At 54.2% G+C, this 19923-nt stretch overlaps 1 protein-coding gene across 1 annotated transcript in view; it reads right to left on the bottom strand.

Annotated features, from left to right (window-relative positions):
- MARK2 (microtubule affinity regulating kinase 2) overlaps positions 1-19923 on the bottom strand; it is a 57149-nt gene that overhangs the window by 14686 nt on the left and 22540 nt on the right. Inside the window, 2 exon segments of the mRNA XM_058689398.1 lie at positions 106-159; positions 386-565. Of these exon segments, the coding sequence (XP_058545381.1) occupies positions 106-159; positions 386-565 (234 nt within the window).

The raw sequence follows: 19923 nt of genomic DNA, 5'->3' as shown, positions 1-19923 counted from the left end.
AAAAGACGAAGAGATTTTAAAAATGGGGATTCAAGGGGAGGCCCACACGGGATCGCTGACCCCTGATGAGAGGTTTAGAAAGAACAGAAGATGTTGTATGCTTACTTTCTGGAGGCTGGAGGAGTTCAGTTGAGTCTTGTCAATGATCTTCACAGCTACCTGCACATGAGACAAAAAGCCCAAGTTTCCCTCTCTGAACAGGAGAGACCCAGGACTCGACTCTCCCTCCTCCTCTAACCCCAACCCCGTCAACACATCTATCTGTCCAGATTTCATTTCCAGCTGACAAATAAGAGGTGGCTGTGGCAGCAGTCCCACCGCTACCTCCTGGGTGCCAACAGTTGGGGGGTGCAGCCACGCCCCACGGCCCGTCCCCAGAGCTCACCTCCTTCCCGGTCAGGATGTGCCGGGCCAGCTTCACCTTGGCGAAGTTGCCCTTGCCGATGGTCTTAAGGAGCCGGTAGTTGCCGATATGGGGCTGCTCGTCAGCAGAGGCGGCTGAGTTGCGGCCCCGCAGCATGTTGGACTTACTGCTGGGCTTGGGGTCAAGGTGTCCCAAGGTGGGCTGTGGGATGGAAACACGCACACCTTTCAGGACGCTGACTTCTCAGTTCCCCTTATCGTTGCCCTTAGCTCTCCGCAAAAAAACCTAAGAGGCTGGGGTGGAGGTGGGTGGGGAGGGGCGGACGGCAGGGGGCTGGCAGGCAGGCAGAGTCAGAAGGCAGTGGGGGGAGGAGGAGGAGGAGATAAGGAGCGCCGGTCTTCAGTGCCAACATCCCGTGGGCGTGGGAGCCCGGGCCCTGCACGGCAGGGCGGTGCAATCGGCCCTTAACAACCCACCAGCCCTCCACGTCCTGTGGGAGAGCGCCTCCTACTGCTCGCCCGGCTGCCTCTTCACGCCGTGAGGCTGCGCAGCAGAACATCAGAATTCCTTCCCGGCACTCAGCGCCATGCCGCCCTTCACCTTCACCTTTAGCATTTGTCACTTTACACCGATTTGCCGTCCATCCCGTTGAGACGGGAGCGCATGAAGGCGGGCGTACGTCATTTACTCACTGATACACCCCAGCCCCTACACGATCTGAATTCTGGGAGATGCTCACTCAAACACCTGCGCAACGAACACGCCGAATGACAGGGTCTGAGCAAGGCAACCGTCTGCCCTCCCGGGCCGGCCCGCAGCTCGGGCCAACGGTGTGAGGACGCAGAAATGACAGCAACGGCACCGAACAGCTCCGCATACGTGACACAAAAAGGGTGCAACCCAGACGAACGCACACGTGTCCACGAAGACTTGCGCGTTCCTCAGGGGGCTAAACCCGGAGTCACTGTGTGACCCGGCAGTGCCACTCCCAGGTGCAGCACATCAGAGAAGTGGAAACAGACGTCCACACAAAAACTCATACACCAGTGCCTGCTGGTAACAGCCCACATTCACAACAGCCAAAAAGGGGAAACAACACAAACGTCTGTCAGTTGGCAAACGGACGGACACATTGCAGGATATCCACGCGGTGGAATATTCGTTGGCAATCAGAAGAAATGAAGCAGTGACACGCGCTACAACACGGACAGACCCTGAAAACCTTCCACTACGTGAATAAAGCTGGTCACAAAGGACCACGTATTGTATGAGCCCATCTATTTGAGATGTTGAGAACAGGCAGATCCACAGAGACAGAAAGATCAGTCTAGGGCTGAGGAGGGTGGAGATTTAGGGGGGACAACTAAGGGGTACGAGGTTTCTTTCTGTGAGAACGAAAATCTCCTACTGAAATGTTGATTGTGGTGATGGATACACAGCTCTGTGAATTTACTCAAAGCCAGTTAATTGTACACCTTCAATGGGTGAATTGTGGGGCGCCGGGCTGGCTCAGTTGGTCGAGTGTCCGACTCTTGATTTCGGCTCAGGTCACGATCCCTGGGTGGTGGGATCGGCCCCACGTTGGGCTCTGTGCTGAGCATGGAGTCCGCTTAAGGTTTTCGCTCTCTCCCCCTCTGCCCCTCTCCCTGTGCACACTCTCAAATAAAAATAAATGGGTGGATTGTATGGCATGGGAACGGGTGAATACAAGTGCTGGGAGTCTGGTCTGATCTTGTTTGGAGCCCCACTTTTACTCTCAAGGAGCACCAGATGCCCTCACTCCCACATACTGGGGCAAAATGCGGCGAGAGCCTCGTCCTAGAACCATCCAGAGCTACCTTGACAAGTCTGTGTGGAGACAGCGTGGAGGAGAGCGGGGTGACCAGAAGAGTGTGAGTCAAAGTTCTTCCTTTCATGGCCCCCTGGGGCTGTAATGAAGCCCTTCAAAACCACAGAGGAAAGAAATGACTTGCTACCACCCAAAGAACTGTCCAGGGTTTCTCGAAGAAGCTTGCTTCCCTAACCAGATGCTTTCAAGGCAGAAAAACAACAACACAAAGCAAATAGCCTGCTACTGACGGTTCCCCCTTCTTCCTTGCCATCAAGGAAGGCCTTTTTTTCTCTTTGCATGGTAGCTGCTGGCTGATTTGGGGTAAACTGTCTGACTCGGATCCTGAAAGCTCATGGATTTAGGCCTTCGAGGAGAAAAAAGATCCCATGCATATGGCAGCTTTTGAAGGGAAAGGTTCCTGACATCTCAGCAGAGTCCCTTTTAACCTCTTTTGCCTTTTAGGGAGCGTTCTCTCTCCTGCAAGTCCTCACCAGTCAGGTCCTCAAAGCCTTTGCTGCCTGCCCACTCCAGCCCACCCAACTCTCTTGGCCTCTGTGCTTCAGACACCCGGTTGCTCACTTAAACCTGGTTGGTCCTCAGTGTTTGCTAGAACAGATTTTCTTTTTCTTTCTTTCTTCTTTTTTTTTAATGTTTATTTTTTTTGAGAGAGAGTACAAGCAGGGGAGGGGCAGAAAGAGAGAGAGGGTGAGGGACAGAGGATCCCGAGCAGGCTCTGCGCTGACAGCAGAGAGCCAGATATGGGACTCGAACTCACAAGCCATGAGATCATGACCTGAGCCAAACTCGGGACACTCAACCGACTGAGCCACCCGGGCGCTCCTAAGATCAATAGGTTTTCAAACATCTGTTTTTTGCTCTGCCCATCCCTCTTGGTGTCCCTGGCTCCAGGGGCTGGTCGCCGCGGTACAACAGGATGGCTTTCCCCGCCAGGCTCAGCTGCGCACTGGGCCTCAAAACATCAACTAAACACAAGAGGGGCCCTGCCATCCACCTTCCTCCTTTTAGGGGTCGAGAGGTGTGGTTATGAGTGCAAATGCCAGAGACAAATCCTAAATCTGCCAATTACTCAACACATGCTAACTTTATTATTATCAACACCACCCTTAAGAGGGAGATGAGAGTACAAAGGGTGAAGGAAACCATCCAAAAGATGACCAGTGCACAGTGATTCCGCACATCTGGGTCAGGAGATGGTCTAGCGGGTGCCGAGGAGCTCTGCCCAGCAGAACTAGGTTCAAGTCCTGGCTCCCCTACTTACTGGTATTAGTTTCCTCATCTGTAAAGTGGTGATAAAATATTCCCAACTTCACTTGAGGTGAGAGAACCCACATAAAATGCTTTATCCAGTGCTGCATGAAGAGCGACCCGTATCGCAATTATTTTTAGTTCCCAAATACTATTGTCTTTGTCAACAAGACTTCCACCTCTTAGTGGAGCCCTCCTAGCCTGCACCAGCGCCTCCAGCCTTCACGGGAGGCGACTAGACAGGACAGCCGTGAAGGGCTGGTTCCAAGCCGGGCATCCGGAACAGAGGGAAGGTTCTGCTTGTCCAGGACCCAGAGAAGCAGACAACAGGGGCTGTGCTCTTTGATCCCCTGCTCCCAAATTCACCCACTCCCCTTTCAGGACCGAATCACCCAACTCTCAGGACTCAAAAGAGCGTAGCCGTCCCTCCCTTTCGCCTCTTCTCTGAGACACGGCAGGGATGGGGGGGGGCCAGGGTGAGGAGAGCCCAGGGGAGGAAGTGAAGAAAGGAGAAAGGGAGTGGAGAAAAGAGAAAGTCTCCAGTAGAAAACGTTTCTTGGACCGAGGCCCCATGTGAGGTGGCCACCCTGAAGGCTAAAGTGGAGGTAAGGGCATGGAGACCGTCTTGTCTCTTCCACGGTCCTGACTAGGCCCACTCAGCGCAGACCCAGATCTCACTGTGTGGGGGGCTGAGGACTGGCTGCCCTTCCAGGCCCACCCCCCCACAGCCCCCAGGATTTCACTAAATCCACACTCTTCCCTCCACCTCTGTCCTCCTTGCTCACAGTAAGGTAAGAACACCAGACATCCCCAAAGCTCTGGCCCACAACATACCACAGGCAGACCCTTAAAATCTGAGCATGTCTGTTGCAAGTTGACAGCCTGGCTCTCAGGCAGCTTTTGGAAAGAACAGGGGGTTGCCCTGTGAGTCCCCCCAGGGGACTGCCCTGTGAGGCAGTATCTGGGACCAAGGGCAGACCACACAGGTTACTCAAGCACGGTTGACTCAGAAGCAGGACTTGAACTGCTTCGGGGGCTCAACAGATGGTGGAATGAAGGACCCAGGGAGAAGAGAAAGGGCCTTCTATCCAGTGGGCCCTTCAACCTGGGATCTCCAAACTCAGCCTTAGGCATGTTGCCAGGTTCGCCCGGAAGACAGCCTCCACCCCGGAGGCCCAGCGCTGACTCAGGTAGGCAGGGCCCCTTCCCTAATGCTGGGGGCTCCTACCAACAGTTCTCCCCGAGCACAGTGTTCCCCGAGAACGGCTCATGCTGTGGGGCTGGGCATTCAGGCCTGGCCTCAAGTGTCCTGAGACTTCCCCAGGACTCGGAAGGGTGACAGGCAGGCACTCCTTGGCCAGAGGCACAGTACGCCTGGGCCCCGTGGGAGGAAGAAAAGGGTCCCCCAGGCACTGGCCCCGGGCGGGCAGGCGGCCGGCAGCCCCAGATCCCAGTCTCCCAGCGGCACACCCTCCCTGGGCCTCCTCTCACCCTGGGGGGCGCCTGCTGACTCAACCCGTGGAGACTCTTCTGGTATTTGCCCCCTCTTCCCTTCCCAGCCAGTGCCTCTTTCCATGAATTTTACTACCTGTGCTAGCGCCTGGCTCCACTTAGCAATTCTTTAAAGACCCTGTGTTTGGGTGGGAGGGAGGAGGGAGGATGGGGGCAATCCTACAGCAGAGAAGGGGAAAACATACCCGGCTGGAGAAAGGGACAAGGACTACCGGCAGCTTCCATTCAGCGGAGCCCACAGCAGAACCTGTCAGGCAGCGAGGGCAAAGTACAGAGGCCGGGAAGAGCCAGGCCCAGGGCGGGGGCTGCCGGCTCTGCCAGCCACCCTTACTCAGCCGAAGCAGGCGACACCTTCCACCACCTCCTCAGTGAAAAACAGTGAAGCAGCCAGGCCCGAGCAGCTCCTGCCTGGGAACCTGGACTGTGTCGCAACCGAAACCACCAGTAGCAGAGGGAGACCGGGCTTGGCAAGGAGAGCAACAGGGACGAAAAGCCCCACAGCTTCCCGCAGGCCAGGGCCTGGTGGCCAGAAAATGCACGCAGTCCCAGGACACTACACCGGGAGCAAGGTAGGAGGAAAGGGGCAGGAAGGGAAGAGGAAGGAAGGCAGACAGAGAGAGAGAAAGAGGCGGGTTTAGATCAACTTCCTTCTCCCTTCCCCTCCCCCTCCCCGGAAGCGGGCTGCCCCACCCTCCCCAAGGTGCTTTGCCGGTAACAGCTGGGAGAGGGTGAGGAGCCTCACTCCAGCCAGGGCGGTCATAAAAGTCCTTATCTCACCCGCAGCAGGTGGGACCTGGGTAGGGGCTCCAATTGGCTGGGAGGCGTGTGCGTGAATCAGGCGTGCCGACCCAGAGAGCAGCAGCCTTGCTGCTGGACCGGCAAACTACCCACCGAGAACAAGGCGGGGGTTAAGCAGAAACCAGCAATCCAACAGTGGCAGATGGACCTCCTGCTTCACAAAAAGCAGTGTTTAACTTAGAAAACGCATAATCCACTTAGACATAAAATATTCTGGACATCATTTCAGGGAGTTCTGGGACCCCGTGAAGAAGCCCCTTTAGAGGCCGATGGGTTCTAGACTAAAAACCTTCGTCACTGATACAGAATGAGGCATTTAATCCTACAACTTGCCCAAAAGATGGAGAACCAACCAAATGTCCCTCTGAGTCCCTTCCAGCCCTGCCTCTGGGAGTCCATCCCTAGGTTCCTGCCTAACCTCCAGGTAGTCTCCATCACCGCCCCCCTCCCACCCCAACAATACTGTTTTAAGAACTTGGAGGGCTGGGGGCAGCAGGGATGCTGGAGCTCACGCCTTCCCCCTGCAAAGCCCTGCTGTCTGGGCACCTGCTTAACATGGGGCTCCTGGAGACCCCCCCCTTGTCTGAGTTCTGAGTCCTGGGCACACCTTTCTTCTGGCTCCCAGATCTACTTCGAATTCCTTCCATTTCTCCGGTTAGGATCTTTCCCACTAAGAAACTCTTGAGAGATCTCACGCTGGTAGGCCATAAACCCCTCTATGGAAGGGCAAACGAAGGCTCCTCTGTGCCCCCCCCCCCCGCCCCACCCAGCACCTGAGCACAGATCCCAGGGAGACCACACTACTCAGTGTTCACCTAACCCATGAGCCCTGGCCAACAGATTTGATGTTTCTGACACTACCTTCTGCTGCCACGTATTTCCTACGCTCCCCACCCTTATAGGTAGCATCCTCACGTTACGTGTGAGAGACTGAAGCACAGAAGGTGTGAGACTTGCCCAAGGTCCCATGGCCTCCCAGCACAGAGTGGGACTGGAGCCCAGGGCTTCCGTGTCCACGCCACCACTTGCCTGTTCCTCACGGTCCCCTTTGTTGGCTTCTCATCAATCTTTCTTGATGTCTGATCTGTCTTATTTCCCCCCCAAAGAAGGTAAATCCCTGGCTCTGCCTCTCCATGCTAGGAGGAGGGGAGAGATGCCTAGGGCAGCAGGAAAGCCAGTGTCTGGCTCAGGCCATTGCCACAGGGCTATTGTGAGGGTGTCCCCAGGGGGGCCCGTAGCACGCCCTGCTCTCACCCCTCTGGACCCTCGGCTCAGGCTTGCCTGCGACCGCTCAGAGGATCAGACAGGATCAAATGGCTTCATTTTTCTAGTCCCTAGGGTTTTGTAATGTGACAGAAGGACTGTTTCCTCCTCAATCCTGTTTGTGGGAAGCAGTAAGGGGTTCTGTAAACTGAGGAAGTACCGAGCTAACACAGAGGCTGGGGAGAAATGGGTATGAGTGAGCTGGCAAGTCACGTGGACGTGGTGAGTCGCTAGTCCTTTCACCCTTCCTCCCTCACTGCATCCAGGAGCCTTCCTTGCATCGTTTAGTCCTGAGCAACTGTCACCCTCAACTGCCAAGAGTCAATAAACCAGAGGAGCATTGTGGGTAGGAGGCATCGTATGAGGCTTCGGTAAGCACTGACCCGTAGAGAGGTGGGATGCGTCCTCCTCACCCCCAAATTACTCCCCCAGGGGGACCCCCCATGTTCCCTTAATGCCCTGGTGTGGAAGGGAGGTGGTGCCGTGTCAAACTGTCAAAAGGTTGCTCCCTCTTTCCGGCCACGGCAGGTGCCTCCCCCATAAAGGAGACCTGCGGGAGCCTACGGCGGAAGCACAGTCAAAAGCAAGGTGGTTCACTGCCCTTTAGCTCTTTGAGCTGCAAGTCTCACCCCAAGGCAGGGAGACCGGCACTGCGGCCTGGGCCAGGAGGGGAGCGGCCTGGAGGCCTCAAAGCAGCCACGGCAGAGGTCAGCAGCATGTGCCTGCGAAGAGGTCAGCACCGACCCAGCACCTCCAGCTCGCTCCCCATCACGCACGAAAGCCACAATGCCATGAGCGTGCCTCAAATCTCCTGCCTTTGCAGCCACTTGAAATGCTGGGCTCTTCCCCAAACAGGTGGATTCTACTGAGCAACCAGAGCTTTGCAAGCGTCCAGTACCTCATCTCTGAGAATTTGCTCACTGGGGTCTTGGGCTCGATCTCAGTCCCCAATTACCACTGCTGACTCAGCAAGCCTCTGCTGAGTGCCTACCTCTGGAGCCAAGGCCAGTTGCAGAGTTCAGAGAGAGCTGGTTCCTGCCTTCTAGGAGCTTAGACGAGGGAACTGTCTAGTAGATTCACCACAGTATCTCTGCTTACTTAGCAAAGGAGGCGGGAGAGCACGGCAGAGCTCCAGGCGGGTCTGGGGCGGGAGCCCTGCCTTTGCTCCTTACTAGTTCACCGAGCACGACCAAGACTCCTTGACTTCTCTAGATCTCAGCTTCCTCGTTTGGGACACGTGGACACCAGCTGCACCCACTTCACAAGATCGGCACGAAGACAAAATGAAGAAACCCACGCCGGTGTGGACCACAGTACCCACTGTGCAGCGAGGTCTTGACAACGTTTCCTACAATCTCCTTTTACTTTCGGGGAGGAACCTGCTTCCCCTCTCAAGGAGTCCTCTGAGCCCCGAGAAGAGCTGTCCTCTGTCATCGCTACAGACTTGACCACAAACACCAGCGCAGTAAAGCTGGTATTGCTTCTGGAATAAGGAGAAGTCCAATTTCTACCACAGCTGGGTTGTCGGGCAAAAGGACCCTCTTTCCTAACATAAAACCACTCTTGCCAAGGGGAGCGGGTGAATGAGAAGGCAGCCACGCCTCCGGCCTCTAAGGAGCCCAGAAGAGGAGGAAGGTGTGCCTGCTCTTCCCTTCCTCATGGGTTCCTTAACTCCTTCCTCCCAGAAAAGGTCCAAGAAGCAGCCGACATACCAGTACCACATGGTGCCAAGGGCTGGGGGAAGCTCTCATTGCCAGCCTCACACTCCACTCGGCGCCGCCCGTACCAGTGGGTTCCCGTAACCATGGAGACCAACAAGTTCCTCCATATCACAGGAGAGTCAGCCTGCCAGCAGCCCAGGGCTCTGGGGGAGGCAGGAGACAGCCTGCAGCAGAAGGGTTTGGCTCACTTTACAGAGGATTGATGGAGACCAACCAGTGCGGCTGAGGTGTCCGGGCCTCCCTCTTCCTTCCTGTCCTTTGCCTAGTAGTTTCTGTTTCTGTGTGGCACGCTGTCCGGCTGGACGCGGCACGGTGGGAAGGGGAGTCACTCTGGAGTCACAGGTCCGCGGTGGGACCCCAGCCCCACCACTCTGGCTGCCGCCTGGGAACGGTTCGAACCGTGGTGTGTAAGCGCCACCCAGGCGCACGCACACCAAGGGCAAGGCTCCAGCTGTCACGTAGCGTCTTCTTTTGAAGGGATCCAGGGCAGTACACGCTCTCATCCCTAGGTTAGCCCAAATCCTTTTGTTCAAAGAATCAGCCAAACACCGTCTCAGCAGAGAGTGATCTCTCCCTTCTCTGGCTCTCACAGCGCCCTGTCGGTACCCATTCATCTCTTGTGACCGTGCGTCTCCACGCCTTAACCTCCCGGAGCTCTGAGAGGTCAGAGACGGCGTCTCGCTCGCTTTCGTACGCCCTCGGTGCCTAAGGGTGCCTGTGCCCGGCTGGCCCACGTTGAAATAGTTGAGGAATAAAAACGGTGCCAGTTTCTGATCCTTACAGCCACCCTCTTGGAAGCCAAGACAAAGGCAGAAGGAAGATCAGAACCTCTTGCCAAAGACCCTTTTCTCCTCTTTCAAGGCAGCTGCTGCCCTTTGAAGTCGCTGGCTACCGTCTGGCCTTCCCACCAGACAACGCTCTGAAGGGAGGGCCCTGGTGTGTTCACGGCCCACAACAATGCCTCTAGCACAGAGCAGGAGTATTCGATAGGTACTGAATGAATACGTGCGTGTGAATGAATAAAGGAGGAGATGTGTGGGGGCATCTTCATGACGGTCTCTGGGACCCACACCAGTAACTCCCATCTGTGTCCTCTGCAGACAACATCCAAGCGGGCAGGAAGCCGCGAGACCCCCTCTCTCAAGAATGGAGGACATCTATGGAGTGTTCTTTCCATTAACAGGCTTTCTCAGGTGGCGACGAGGCCCTCGGTGCTCCTTCCTCACCCAAAGCTGGAGGTAAAGGTGGTCACCAAGGTGAACTGGAGGCAGACTCGGAATACGGGCACAGCCAGGGATGGGACGGCCGACGCCCACACGCTCCCATCCCCGACCCCCTCAAACCAGCCCGAGCCTTCCTTTCACCACAGAGGGGGAGCCCTCTCCTCCAAACTTCCTGATGCCCAACAACCACTGGGCCCTCCCGCTTAAGACCCATCTCTCTGCCTCTTCACATTCAATCCCACCACCGCCTGGCCATCAAAACCACTGTCTTGCTGGGGCGGTGCGATGCAGCTCGAGCCATTCTAAGAGCTACCGATTTGGGGAGGTGACCGTGACTCGTAGGGGACACTTACTGTGTGCCACACTCAGACAGCTCTGCTTTAATATTTCCTCCTTGGACCAACGTCATGACTGTAGGGCCCTGCCAACCCCAGAATGCCAAAACGATTCACCCATACACACCTGCCTCCTGTCCTGCTGCACAAATCGGCATTCCCCCCTGCCCCCCCCCCCACCCCTCCCCAAGCTGCCTCCTGTTACAGAAAAGCAAAGGAACTAAAAACGGCAGCTGGGGAGCTCAGTTGACTCACCCGGCATAATCATCTCCTCCCAGAATCTCCCATCTTCTCCTGGGGTTTTTGCCAACACAAAATAAAAAAGAAGCACGAGATCTTAAAAAAGAAAAACAAAACAAAACAAAAAAAACAACAACAAGAAAAAAACCTCTCTCAGCGTTTATGCAACAGCCTTTCTACCTGGGTGCAGATTTAACCCCTTGTCTCTGCCGTGTCCAACATGGTTTTCTTAGAACTTTTTTTTTTTTTTTTTGCTGAGGAGCAGATCCAGCCCCAGGCTGGGAAACAGGCCTTCTGGGTCCTGTCCAGTTCCAGCTCCACACTGGAAGGTGCTGAATAAGACATGTGCCTCCTTCCACTGCAGCTTCCCCTGGAAGTGGAAAAAAGACTGCCTTCCTACTCCTCCAGTTTCAAAGAGGGTGTTGGAGGAGGAGGGGGAGGAAGTATCAGAAGAAACACCGGGCTGACGCTCGCTGCCCCAGAAGTCACCACGGCCAGGGGTCAGAGCTCACGCACGAGAAGAAGTAAGAGAAAGCACCTAAGGCTGTCACCGCCTCAAAACCGTTCCCACCTGGCCGGGCTGCCGTGTGGCTGTTCCACTTCCAGGACCATCAAAAATCCAACCGGCCGCTCTCTGCACGAGCAAACCAAACCCCCGCCGGGCTGTGCCCGCTCACAGGCCGAGGCGTCATCTTCCTCCTCCAGCAGACCGTCAGGAACGCAAGCGGGTGAGGGCCGCCGAGCTGTTTCCGGTGCCTCCTGACAATGAGTCCAATCAGCTAAAATTAAGAATTTGGGCTCACTCGTCCCTTAGAGCAATCACGGGAGCGAGTGTGGCTCTCAGACCACCTTTCTGGGTGGGAAGTGGCGTCTGTGTTTTTGTCTTTGTCACTGGATATCCAGAAGGACAACTTACTTTTGCTAATAGACGGTGCGACAGCACTACGAACGAATGAGAGCGCTTCCACGAGGCACACGCAAACAAACCTGCTGCGGCACGTTAGCCAAGGGATCTCCGACTTACCAAAAGTTCCGTTCGTTTGGAGAAGGAACAAATGGTGGCTGTGTCTCAGGCCGGCTTGTGAGGGCCCCCCATTGTGTCTGAAGCTGTGTGTTATCCGTACGTAAGGTGCGAACCATAGTCCGGAACAGGAAAATTAACTCAGTTCTACCTCGGGACCCAGGAACGTATCTTTGCTCCCCGGAAGCAGCACGGGCAGCAGAAACCAAGGCTCGGTAACCTTCAAACCCTGGGTGAGGGCCTAAAACAAGAGGACCTGAGCTGGCGGAGGGGGCTTCAAAGCATCCGGGATGGTTGCGTAGGAGGGAGGGAATGCGAAATGAACCCAGGCAGAGGTGAGAAAAGAGGCTGGAGTTTCAAAAGGAATTTTGAGTGGGTACTGCCTTCTAGGAGAGAAGGGATAACTACGAAAGACCAGGTAGGAGAACTTCCAGTTCCAGTTGGAGAGAGAAGAAAAGGGAACCTGGGACCGTCCCTTGACACATCAGGGGCCAGTGTTCTTTAGAACAGTCTCTTTGTTTGGCACCTGAAGCTGGGGACGTACTTCTTGTAAAAGTCACTGGGCCCACTGCTGCCACTATGGCCTCAACGCTGGGACTGCTGGACCCTATTACTAAGTGGCCATGACCTGGGCAGGTGCCTTGGCTAGCTGGCCAGATGTTTGGAAGTGGACTCATTTGTCAGAAGTTAGGTGGACTGGGCACCTGGGTGGCTCGGTCGGTTGAGCGTCTGACGTGGGCTCAGGTCACGATCTCGAGGTGCATGAGTTCAAGCCCCACATCGGGCTCGCTGCTGTCAGCCTGTCAGCGCAGAGCCTGCTCTGGATCCTCTGTCCCCCTCTCTCCGCCCCTCCACTGCTCACGCTCTCCCCAAAATAAAATATATATGTATATATATAAAGTTAGGTGGAGAAGGCTGGAAAGTTTCTCAGGGACGCTTGTGTATATGTCAGCTTGTAACTTTAGGCCCAGGTGTCCCCTAAAGCCAAACACTGCTCCTTCTCTGGCGGCAATGGCAGCTCTACTCAGGGCATCCTAGTTGGTGGGGTTGACCTAGGGAGCAGAGTGTATATATAGTAAATGAAATGACAGCCATTATCCATTACAAGTGCCTTCTTAAACACTTTTTTACACTTTAATTCATCTTTTCAAAGTCCGAGGAAAGAGTCTGAGCTTTCTGAGCTCTGACACGAACCTGGGAGGAGGGCTCTTTGGTACGGATTAGCTCAGTGCCGGTGGAAGCCCTCGGGAACTAGAACCACCCCCGATTAACAGGTGGTGCTGGGGAAGAAAGGGGCCACTGCCGGGCACAGACTGCAGACAAGAGAATGCTGCTTATTCTGAAGGAGGCAAGCAGTCAAGTCTTTAGCTCTTCACCTCCGAATTCACCTACAGAGGGCAGGGAAGAAAGGGTGCCCACCAAGGCAAACAGACCCTCCCCAACAAATCCCGAAGGGCGGCTCTATTGCCAACAGGCACGGTGGCCTAAACAAAGATCTGAAGATTGGGAGGGAAATGCCACCCAGGATACCTCCGGTCGGACGAAGCTAGCCGGGCAGCAAGAGGCCACCGCTGCTCATTCTGTTGTTCTATCTAGTCCATGCACCCACCACAGACAAAGACCCCAAAGGCATAAGGGGGTTCCTACCAAGAGAAAACAAAAGGTATGAGGTCAGAATTGTCGAAATATCGAACCCCATCCAAAATACTTAGAACAATGCCTGGCATGTAACACATGCTCACGACATGCTCGCTATTATTACTATAATTCCACATGCTTTCTCAACTTACTCTGTCAGTTATCAGAAAAAGATAGGAGTTTGGCTTTAACTTCTTTACCCAGTGTTTATCAAAAATGCTATCTCCAGGGGCGCCTGGGTGGCGCAGTCGGTTAAGCGTCCAACTTCAGCCAGGTCACGATCTCGCGGTCCGTGAGTTCGAGCCCCGCGTCGGGCTCTGGGCTGATGGCTCGGAGCCTGGAGCCTGTTTCCGATTCTGTGTCTCCCTCTCTCTCTGCCCCTCCCCAGTTCATGCTCTGTCTCTCTCTGTCCCAAAAATAAATTAAAAAAAAAAAAAAAAAAAAATGCTATCTCCAAAAAGAGATCTTTCCGAACTGGCCCGGGAGAGCTCTTGAGATGAAGACCACGTTCTGGTCATCTGTTGGCACGGCCTGGACTTGGACTTGGGTTTTTCTGGCAGAGCCAGCGAAGGCTCCAGCAGCTCAACTGTTTTATCCCTTCCATAAAAGGCCACTCTGCTCTCCCCTGGTAAGAAGCATATTCAACACACAGATCCCACCCTAGGAAGATCCAGAGTATATCCCACGATTCCCGAGGTATACGATGTCAGCAATGTTCCCCAAATTTTCCAGATACATGAACCTCTGCAAGTCAAGAGTCACAAGGAGAAATGGGACAGATATTTAAGAAACAGACACAACTCACACACAGTGTGGCCAGAGTCCCTGCTACGCACTGAGGAGTGCTGCCTCTTCAGTAGTGAGGAGAGGGAGACCTGCACGGGGCGGGTGGGGGGTGGGGGGCGGCCGCGGTGAAAATGCAGCTGCACCCCGGCTCCTGGGCGCCTCTGGCTCAGAGGCTCGGCGGCCTTCTGTGGCGGCCAGGCTCCCACCACCAGCTGTCCTTCGCACAACACAACAAAATCACTGTTTGGGAAGATGGGATTTTCGGTGCCGGGTTCTGTATCCACGAAGGAGCATGCATCTGTCTCAGGGGCAGCTTCCTGAAACAGCTGCGTGTCCGGGGGCCCCCCGCAGCCAGGATTTGAGATACAGGAGAAAGATAAATGAGACACCAGAAGTAGGAATTCAGGAACAGTAAAAGCAAGAAGGAACGAAACTGCTTCTCACTCTTGCCCCACGGGACTGGACTCTTCCTACTGCTCCCCACTAAGGAATCACACCCCCCACCCCCACTGACAGCAGTCTCTGCTCATCCATGGGGGATATACTCCAGGACCCCCAGTAGATGCCTGAAGCTACAGACAGTACCAAACCCTACATACAGCTGAGCCTTGAACTGCGCGGGTCCATTTATACACGGATTTTTTTCTGACACAGTACAGTATTTACTATGTATTTTTTCTTCTTTTGACTTATTTATCTTGAGAGAGACAGTGTGCCCATGAAAGCACGCAGGTGCGCACCAGAGCATGCGGGTGCACACGTTGGGGGAGGGGGGGGGAAAGAGGGAGAGGAAGAGAGAGAATCCCAAGCAGGCTCCCTGCTGCAAGGAACTCCAAACTCACGAACCCACAAGATCATGACCTGAACCGAAATCAAGAGCTGGACGCTTCACTGACTGAGACATCCGGGTGCCCTTTTCTTATGACTTTCTTAGTGACATTTTGTTTTCTCCAGTTTACTGTTAAGAATACACTTGGGGCACCTGGGTGGCTCAGTTGGTTAAGCGTCCGACTTCGGCTCAGGTTACGATCTCGCTGTCGCTGAGTTTGAGCCCCGCGTCGGGCTCTGCGCTGACAGCTCGGAGCCCGGAGCCTATTTCGGATTCTGTGTCTCCCTCTTTCTCTCTCCTCCCCCGCTCATGCTCTGTCTCTCTCTTCTCAAAATAAATAAATAAATAAATAAATAAATAAATAAATAAATAAATAAACGTTAAAAAAAAAAAGAATACACTATATTACATATAAAACATACAAAATATGGGTTAATCAACTGTTCATACAATCAGTAAGGTCAACAGTAGGCTGCAGGTAGTTAAGTTCTGGGAGAGTCAAAAAATTACATACGGATTTGATTCTGTGGGGGTCAGTACCCTTAACACCTATGCTGTTGAAGGGTCAACCATATACTGTGAATTTTCCTATACATGCACACCTATGGTAAGTTTGATTTATAAACTAAGCACAGTAAGAGGCTGACAACAATAACTAATCATAAAAAGAAACAATTTAAACAGTATACTGTAATAGAAGTCATGTGAATGTGCTCTCTCCAAATATCTTCCTGTACTGTATTCCCCCTTCTTGTCAGGATGTGAGATGATACGATGCCTACGTGGTGAGACGAAATGAGGTGAAGGATGTAGACATTGTGACACAGGGTTAGGCTACTAATGACCTTCCGACGATAGGTCAGAAGATCATCTGCTTCTGGACCGAGGGTGACCAGGGGCTACTGAAACCGCAGAAAGCAAAACTGAGTAAGGGTGGGGGGGGGGGGGACCACCATACCTTCCCCGGCCAACCCAGGCGTCCTCCTGGTGTCTCCACCTCTTTACTGACAGCTCTGCTCTGCCACGTCAAGTGACCATGGTATCTAAAGCTGATGCTGGTTACCCCATGAGGAGATAACCAAGGTCATGTGAGTTGGCCCCACACACGTTCTGAAAACTGCACTTGTTTATAGGCAAGAGGATTAAAACGACCCGTCAGGGGAGGGAAGGGGGCAAACCCTGTACACAGGACAAGCGAGCACTGGCAACACAGCGTAGAGGCCTCCCGCCAAGAAATCTTTTGCTCACATATAAAGCAGAAATCTCTCACCAAACCCCAAACCAGCTAACTATGCCAAATGCCACTTATGATCCAGTGACCTTGAGACAGTACTCAATTCTTCCAACGTTCTTTACATGAAAGGTTAATGTTATTGGGGGGGTGGGCAGTGGGAGAGACTAGAGGGATGGACAACACGGGACCCCGGGAAGACCCCCATACTAAATTCATATCCAAGCAAAGCCTTTCTGGCCTGCCAAGAATTGTCTGAGGTATAGGGTTTGTGCACAGAGAGAGGTTTCGAAGGGAAATCTGGATTAAAAAAGCACTCAGTTTTCAGATGCCTAAAGCCCAATCAGAAGTCAAACCACCCAAACACAACTTCCTATGACCATTTCTTCCATTTCTTGCCCCACTCAAAGTCAGAATTTGAAGACAAATTAGGTACAGCTCCAGGGTAGAAGGGCTCAGGCAGCAGGGAGCCGGGGGACCATATTGGGATCATCCTCCGTAATCAGAGGGTCAACTTGACAATGATAGCACTAGCCGCAAGACACAGAAAGGAGGAGGGGAGAGCCGTCAGCACCTGAGCCTGTGGCTCCAGGCAGTCTAAACTCTGGACAGCAATGCTGCAGAGAAGCTCTGCGAAAGGAGATTCTCTCTCCCTTGCTCCTCTCCAAAGCCATTTGTCACAGCCCCTAAATAACCAATCCTCCCCTCTCGGCAAGCCTGGGCTACTCTGGTCTGGTCTCTGCCTCAGGCACTTGAGCCTTAGCAGCAAGAAGATGTTTCCATTTGGGAGAGCAGCTACCGTTCCTAACCTTCCGCTCACAATCGTGCCGAGGTCAGGGAAGATACACCCCTCCTACGAAAACTGAAGGTAGTTGTCCAGCTTAGGAACTAAGAAACCTGGCTCAGGGAAAAGAGGGATATTGTGCTGCAAGGGATTCCAAGAATATCCTCCCCGAACCATCCATCAAGCTCTTCTGGAGAGCTGGGGTGTCCAGAAGTGCTTTCCATTTCCCCATGTGTTAGAGAAGGGGGTGGGCCTTGGGTAGACACACCCCTGGCTGGGTCACCATCTCCTCTTAAGGAGTCCTGGTCTCCCTAACCCCAGAGTGAGTCCACACCTGCCACAGAGAGCCGGCCGGAGATGGTAATGTGCTCCGGAGTTCACATACTCACACGTGCATTAATCTTTCTCCAGATAGCTGCCGTCATGTGGGGCGATGAGCCGGGCTCAGTCCCGCTTGGAGGCTGCTGGGAGCCTCTGAGCCGGTCACTCCAGTTTGCTTGGCAGTGTTGGGGGTGGGACAGGGGAGGGGGAGGAGGGGGAGGAGGGGGAGGAGGGGGAGGAGGGGGAAGAGGGGGAAGAAGAGGAAGAGGAGGAAGAGGAGGGAGAGGAGGGAGAGTATGATCCTTTATTTTCAAGCCCCGCCCCTAAAACCAGGGAGGGAAGCAGCGGAGTTGCCCCCGCGGGCAGGCTCCAATCTCTGGGTACTACAGAGCCAACCAGCTGCAGAAGGAACTTTGGGGAACGTGCACATCAAACACACTGGGAAAAGGAGGGGAAACCAACACGGGTAGAAGTGAATTGGTCTCCTGCCAAGAACTTTGAATGGTACTCCCATCAGAACTAGAACATAACAGGGGGTGGGCAGGTTCATGGTCCCTGGGGAAAGACAGGAGGGGAAACAGTAAAAGCCAGGTTGGCACTGGAACAAAACTCACTCCCTGGCAGGAGAGGGGACAGCCCAGCTGTCTGCAGGGCAGTGTCCATATGTGGTCAGAAGCAAAACGCTGCCCCATGACACCTTTGAGGCGGACAGCCCACCAAGCTCTAACCTTAGGTCAATTTTCACACGCTTCCCCGGCTGTGCCTTGAACCCTGCAGTCTGGAGCACGGCCATTTCTACAACTTTGTAAGTTAAGGTCTCCCACTCGAGCACTTGACGACAGGCAGAAAGGGAGTGGACTGTCCCTGGCTGCGTAGTACAAGCTGATCTGTGACCAAGGGTAGAGCAGAAGCCACGGATGACAGCCCCTCCCACAGGGAGGGAAGAGCTCCTCCTTCGCCGGAGCGGAGCACAAGGCTGCCACAGAGAGGTGCTGTTTAGCGACAGAAATAGGAGGCAGGAGGGACAGCCACCAGGTACTTCCTCTTTCTCAACACTGGCCCACTGGCTGACGTAGGCAGCCTCAGGAAAGCCTGCAGAACCTCGGGTGGCAGCGATGGCCCGTGAGTCATTCCCCCCAAAGAAAAGGGAAATCGGTCCTGACCCCAGGGCCTGAAGAAGCTCCAAGTGTCCTTGGCCAGCCTGCTCCGAAGTCAAAGCCAGAGTCATCCCACCAGGACTACAGCCTCAGCCTCCTCTCCACCCGCACCAGCACATAAAAACACCAGTCCAGTCTCTCCCTCTACAACATAGGGTGGGGGGAGCCAGCCGTAATCTCAGCAGGGCACCCAGCACTGGCAACAGGAAGTGACGGCTTCATTTTCAAAGTACCCCTTATACACACATGACTAATAATTATATATCTGTGTGCACACGTATGTGTGTATACATGTGTGTAAAATGTCTACGTATGTATACGTATGTATATACATACAACTGATTTTCAGACTAGACCCACACGGTTTCTGGATTTTTCCTTCGGCTGCATAATGAGCTGGTTGGCTCCCTTTCCCTACCTGCAGCTCCAGCCTGGCCCTCGTCCCTTCCTAGAGTCTCACTCGGGGCTCCAGCCAACGGTCTTCAAATGTAGAATGTTCTCTCAGACCTCCAGGCCTTTGCTACAGCCTCCCACCGCCTGGGACACTTTCCATCCATCATCCACTCCCATTCTTCTTCCTGGTCAGCCTCGGCTCAGACATCACTTCCAGAGCTTTCCCTGCTCCATGCCTCTGACTTCACAAGGTCCCTGTCACAGAACTTCAAGCCTCTTGGTGCAAGGACTTCACTGCTTGGGGAAGGGCCTACTTCACAACTCTTGGTGGCTGCCTTGTTCAGTTTCGCAAGGCTGAGAGAGCGGCCTGAGGGGGAAATTCCAGGACTGGGGTCATTTCTGTGTCCTCAGTGCCTAGGCATACCCAGCACCTAACAGGCTCTCCGTAAATGCCTTCCTGATTCACGAGGAAAAGTCAGGGTCAGGGTCCTCCCGCTTTTTCCGGAGTCTCCTGACCTGATAGCTCTTAGCACACCTGGGCTCCAACCCGGGTCAGGACTATAATGCTGGTGCCCGTTGCTTTAAATCCGTTCCCTGCGGCCTTCTGGCACCTCTGTGGCCAAAGTCTCTGGCAGGATTTCAGAACTCATCTCCGGTGTGTGGAGCCGGGGCCTGCTGCCCTTCCACTTGTCCTTTCCCGGCCTCCCTTCCGCCAGGAGGTCTGCAGGTTGGCCCCTACACAGGCCTTCCACAGGAATGCCCCTGAAGCAGAAGCGACGCGGGTATACTGCCAAAGTCCCCGGGAGGGTGACCCTAGACGCAGCCCCCCGCAAACAAATGATATCACCCTGAGTGAGTCATTCACCCTCTTGGGATTTGTGTTCCCCCCACTTATAAAAGGAGGGTCTGCCCTGTGGCGGCCTGAGGGCTTTCGGTGCCTTCCAGCCCCATCCCTGAGACTGCAGCAGGAAGTGGGCACGGTCCGCACGTCCCGAAGACCACATCCTGACCTTGGCTTCTATCGGCTCAAGCTACCTCAGTCTGGCTCCGTAAGTCAACCTCATCTAATATGCCTTGGACACCAGGCTCACGCACTGGAGAATGTCTCCTGCCTAGGGCTGAAAACAAATTCAAGTTAACCCAGGTGACTCCCCCAGACTTAGAAACACAGTGTGCCCTAGGGAAGGACCCTCTCCCTCCCCCTAGACTT

The sequence above is a fragment of the Neofelis nebulosa genome, chromosome 10 (genome assembly GCF_028018385.1).
Source record: "Neofelis nebulosa isolate mNeoNeb1 chromosome 10, mNeoNeb1.pri, whole genome shotgun sequence".
In the NCBI taxonomy this organism is placed as follows: Eukaryota; Metazoa; Chordata; class Mammalia; order Carnivora; family Felidae; genus Neofelis; species Neofelis nebulosa.
This window is presented reverse-complemented; position numbering and strand designations above follow the sequence as displayed.